Raw genomic sequence first — 4,751 nt, forward strand, 5'->3', positions numbered from 1 at the left:
AAAACATATAAAACTTTGAAAGTGAAAAAATCAGCTAAAACCTATCAAGGGAAGATGCAACAATAAGGAAAACTGTGGATAGTAGGAGAAATAAGGTCATGAATACGTGAGAACGAGATGTGGCCTATTCTTTTCAAATTCAGTAATGCTATACCTACCTTTTTTCGAAAAAGCTTTCAGGTAAGTGACTGGTAATTCTACTCTCCTCACAGCAGGTATAGCTATTAAGCTTAAACAGAAGTATAAATTTTGAAGAAATTAAAGTCAGTAGTGTTTGGAATGTTTACCATCAACAGAAAAGTTTATCATCCTCCCGAGTATTCAAATACAAAACATTTGTTACGGACAATTGTTGCAGTCAGATATTGAAAAGCAAAATTTCAGTCAAGCTGAAAGATTTAAGATGTTTCAATAAAGTAGTTAAAAAGATATACGTAAGCATCAAGTCATTAAAATTACTTAAGCCTCCTAATCTTCTCAAAAGCAGATTATGCTGAACTTAAACAAGACACTAAGTCCAATTTTGATTTTGTACACTATGTACCCTTGGTACAGAATGCAGTATGTACAGTTCTGAAAACAGATTTTCAGAGGATAGTAGAGGTTCCTGGAGTCTCCAAAACATACTACTAGCTATGGAGTTACTGTAACAGCTATCTGCAAAAACCACTAATGACCCATCCTAGTAGTACATGTATTGCTTCTAAATTTTCAGGAAAAAGGAAAACTCTTTGAAGTCAGTTGAATGTTTGTAACTGCTGCAATAGCGTGTGATTTCATTCTGAGATATTCATAATCTCAAATTGCAGATGAGGGCCCGCGTAGTGTCAAATTTCTCCTACAACATGGGCATGCTATTACCTACTTACTCCTTTACAGAATTTGTGATCACAGGCAGAGACTTACAGAGCAACTCCTTAGCCCTACTAAATATGAAGGACAAAAAAACCCAGTTGCCAAGTGTACTTTTTAAAAACCTCTGTAACATTTTGCATGGTGTTTTAATAACAACACAGCTTTTGCTTTGAAACCTTGCAAGAACTCAGAACTCTTTAAAAAAAAGATAAGGTTTTAAAAAGAACTCTTTGTACCCTTAGCTGTTGCACCACAAGTTGACAAAAAGTTGAGAATGAAGTCCTCATGCTTAGCATACTTAAAAATGACATTTTAAAAGTAAATGGAGTATTTCAAAAGCTCTGTCAAGAAAAGATATAATTTGGGAAAAAAAAAAAAGAGGCTTAGTGCTGCAAGAAGTGTTGGCTAATTCTATTAAGTTTAGTTACAGAAATTTGGTCTTTTTCAAAGTACTATTTAAAGTTTAACATGGAACTTGGAAGAATTGTAGAAACAAAAAAATGCTGATTCTAAAAATTAGGTTACACTCCCGCATATTTTGTCCAACATGTTTAATTCCTTGTTAAATGGATTTATTCTTTCTCTAGTTACAACAGACGGATCAGGTACAGATTTAGAATTAACTTCCCTATGGTTGTAACTTGCTTCACGATGAAACACCAACTTTATACTCCAGAAGAGAAGAGGTCTTTAATGATGGCCAGCATCAGAGGACTCTGAAACAAAGACACAATTTAGACTGTTCAAACAGCAAAGCAGATCAGTTCAGGAACACAGTTCAGAACCTAAACCAGACAACTCTATCTACATCTGAGCACAAGAATTGGCAGATTCAACTGCCCTGTCAAATAAAACCAAACCCTCAAACTATGTACATAAACTTGGACAATACTAAAAATCCTCTTTTGCAGGTTTTAAAGTACTATTACAGGCAAACACCCATGCTTCTTCAATTTTGATATGGTCCCTGCTAAATTAAAGTTTATTTATGCTATTATCCTTAAGTCTGCTGGGCAGTACTTTCACTAATTACAATTAATTTAAAAATGTAAAAATATTTGCGTATACAAATTCAACTGGGAGCAAATGGACTCGCTACTGTGGTGCAGAAAGTTAACTGATACAGCACTCATGAGAAGTTAAATTCCAGTGTGATGTCAGAAGAAACTGTCCATGCATAGCTAAACACTACTTTATAGAACATAAAAGAATACAAATTAAAAATACAAGTTTAAACTTCTTAGTTTCTTGACAGCTAAAATAGCAGCTACTTTTGAGATCATGCTGATGTAAGTAATTCCACTACATTACTCTGCCCCCTCCAATCAAGGCATATGACTTCCATTCTCCTCCTAAAACCTCTGCAAAGGTCTGTTTAAGACAGAGCATCTGCAGATTCACAGATGTTTCTAGGCTATAAAACCATCAATATAACCAAAACTACATATTTTGAAGTAGTCTTTTAATGTTTTCTAATCTGTAACTTAAACCCAAAACTTACATAAAATATGCTGAGCTAATTTTTACTGCATTCATCTTATACCCTGTTGTATTTTTAAAATATTTAATACTTACTGTCTGCTACCGCTTTCTTGCCTGAAAAAAAAAGAAAAAGGCTGAACGATGACAGTTTAAAAAAAATATTTCCTACGTATTTTTTTTTTCAGATAAACTTCAATTACATTATACTACTTATGATTTGCTAATTTAGCTTGAACAAGGTTCAAAAAACATCCAACGTACTTTCCATGGTACATATCAGTAAATGTGTACTGACTTTTTTTTTGGAAGTTGCTTGTTTTTAATTAATTAAGACTCCATTTAAAAATTGCAGCCATTGAGACTCCTACTCTAATTCAAAAGAAACATTTACAGAATGGTGCTATTTTACATAATATACGGATGTACACACACACACAACATACGGATGTAAACTGAAGTGCTAAGAATACAGTTTGCTTTAACATCTTCCTTTCTAAATAAAATAGCTTATTTTACATTCCCATTGTAATTGTTCTCCTAGAATACTGATTCACAGTGATCAGACAAAAATAGGTGGAAAAAATTCTTCATAAGAGGTGGTGCAATCTCCACCTCTGGAAATATTAATTTGAATTATGAATAAGGCCATGAGCAACCTGATCTGACTTTGATCTAACTACTCCAAGCAGCAGTTTGGGGCAGCTGAGCTCAGAAGGTCCCTTCCAATCCAGGTTATTCTACACCATACTCATCTATAGATACATGTATTCTTTGCAAAACTGTTCCCCAAAATGCGGAAAGTGCTCCAGGTATTAAAAGGTATTTTCACCTTAAAATGATGCTCAGTGTACACTTGCCCCATATCAAGGTTTTGGCCCCCAAGACCCTACAGTACCACATCTATTATCTAAATCATAAATGAAAATAAAAGTAGCATGACATGAATACAAACTTGAATCAGTCTGTCAATTTTGAATTCTCCTTGAAATTAAAGAAGGTAAAGTTCAACTTTTTTTCCCCCACTCTCCATCTGTTCAACTACTTATATTTACTTAAACTTGTAAATGTAGCGTTAACAGTTCTGCACATGCTACAGGTTATTTGGACAAAGCTAGAGAAATGTTGAGGTAACATCACTCAGCTGTTCCCACAGCGAGGGGTTCCTTGCCCCGTCAAGTTTGTCTACAGTTCTGTAACAGTTCATTGTTCACTAATAAAGGGTTAACTTGGAATTTTTTCAGTATAGCCCAAATAGAAGAAGAGGACCCCTATGACACCATAATTGGTTGTACCCTTCTGCTCTGAGGGACCTGGCCCTCTCTAATGTATTAATTTTACATTAGATGTTGTTTCTTCCTCTAAGAAAGTGATCCCTTATCACCAAGTAACACACATCGTAATGTTCAGTGATGTACCTCACATTTTGAGGTACCAAGCGCTTTAACTTTCACAAGTTCACATGGGAAAACCTTTTAAAAACTTTTTTTTTTGCAGAGCTTGAGCAAAACCTCAAAAACATAGGTATATCTTTATCCCCTTCAGGACAAAGCTACAGGAGAAGTCTCTTGCTCCAGGTTGCAAGTTAGATGTGTGTTTTCAAAACCAATTCCTACATTACTCAATCTTCATAATGTAGGCACAGTTACACTGGTGTTTGAGTATTTTTGTCAGTGCAACCTTCTACACTGAATGTGTCAAAACTTCTACATTTTTATGGCAAACACCTGGCCTTAAGTTAAGAGTGTTAATTTATTTGCTGGATATTTTCAATAACTTATTTCTAACTGTTAAGGATATTCTCATCTACAAACCTTATCTATAAAGTAACAGATAATGAAGACTGTAAGGTATAACTTACCACCGTATGAAATTTTGTAATAGACATAAGCTGTTATTGCTACACCAACCCATATTTCTTGATACACAGTGGTGTAGTACAACTTCATGGCTCTCCATGACTTTGGGAGCATGCTCTGCATCATCTGAAAGTTACAAGAAGTTTTGCCATGGTGAGTATTGCAACTATTCTCACCTGCTATATTTATACTATATATACACATCTATATATTGATGTATATACACACTCCTGATATATATCAGCAGCAGTTTACAGGTAAAAATAAAATAAGCCCCAAACATGCACAAGTATTTATTACAAAGCAAAGAAAATTCAGAGTTAGATTACAATTTATGGGCTAAGACAATAAAAAGTGCGAAATTACAGCTGATGAAAGTGTTCAAAGGTGACTCAAGAGCATTTACACAGCAGCAATACCTAGGCTCCTCTTTGCCTATCAGTAACAGCTTTTTCTAATGTTTCCAGATTATCTCAGGAGGAAAGCCTTGTTCCAGACAAGCTAGAGGCTCCTTCCTTGCGCTGCTAAGTTAGTTTCCCTCCCTATCCCACAGCTGTG

General features: G+C 34.9%; 1 protein-coding gene across 1 annotated transcript; it reads right to left on the minus strand.

The window, feature by feature from the left end:
* Positions 1-1,545: 1,545 nt before the first annotated feature.
* On the minus strand, positions 1,546-4,319 carry LOC104507343 (chromosome unknown open reading frame, human C14orf2). Its single transcript, XM_010148587.1, has 3 exons — positions 4,196-4,319; positions 2,431-2,451; positions 1,546-1,571 (listed from the first exon to the last, which is right to left on the minus strand). The coding sequence occupies exons 1-3, from the start codon at positions 4,317-4,319 to the stop codon at positions 1,546-1,548; spliced, it is 171 nt and encodes a 56-aa protein (XP_010146889.1).
* Between the last annotated feature and the right edge of the window lie 432 nt (positions 4,320-4,751).

This window comes from Eurypyga helias, unplaced genomic scaffold, assembly GCF_000690775.1.
Source record: "Eurypyga helias isolate BGI_N326 unplaced genomic scaffold, ASM69077v1 scaffold23243, whole genome shotgun sequence".
In the NCBI taxonomy this organism is placed as follows: domain Eukaryota; kingdom Metazoa; phylum Chordata; class Aves; order Eurypygiformes; family Eurypygidae; genus Eurypyga; species Eurypyga helias.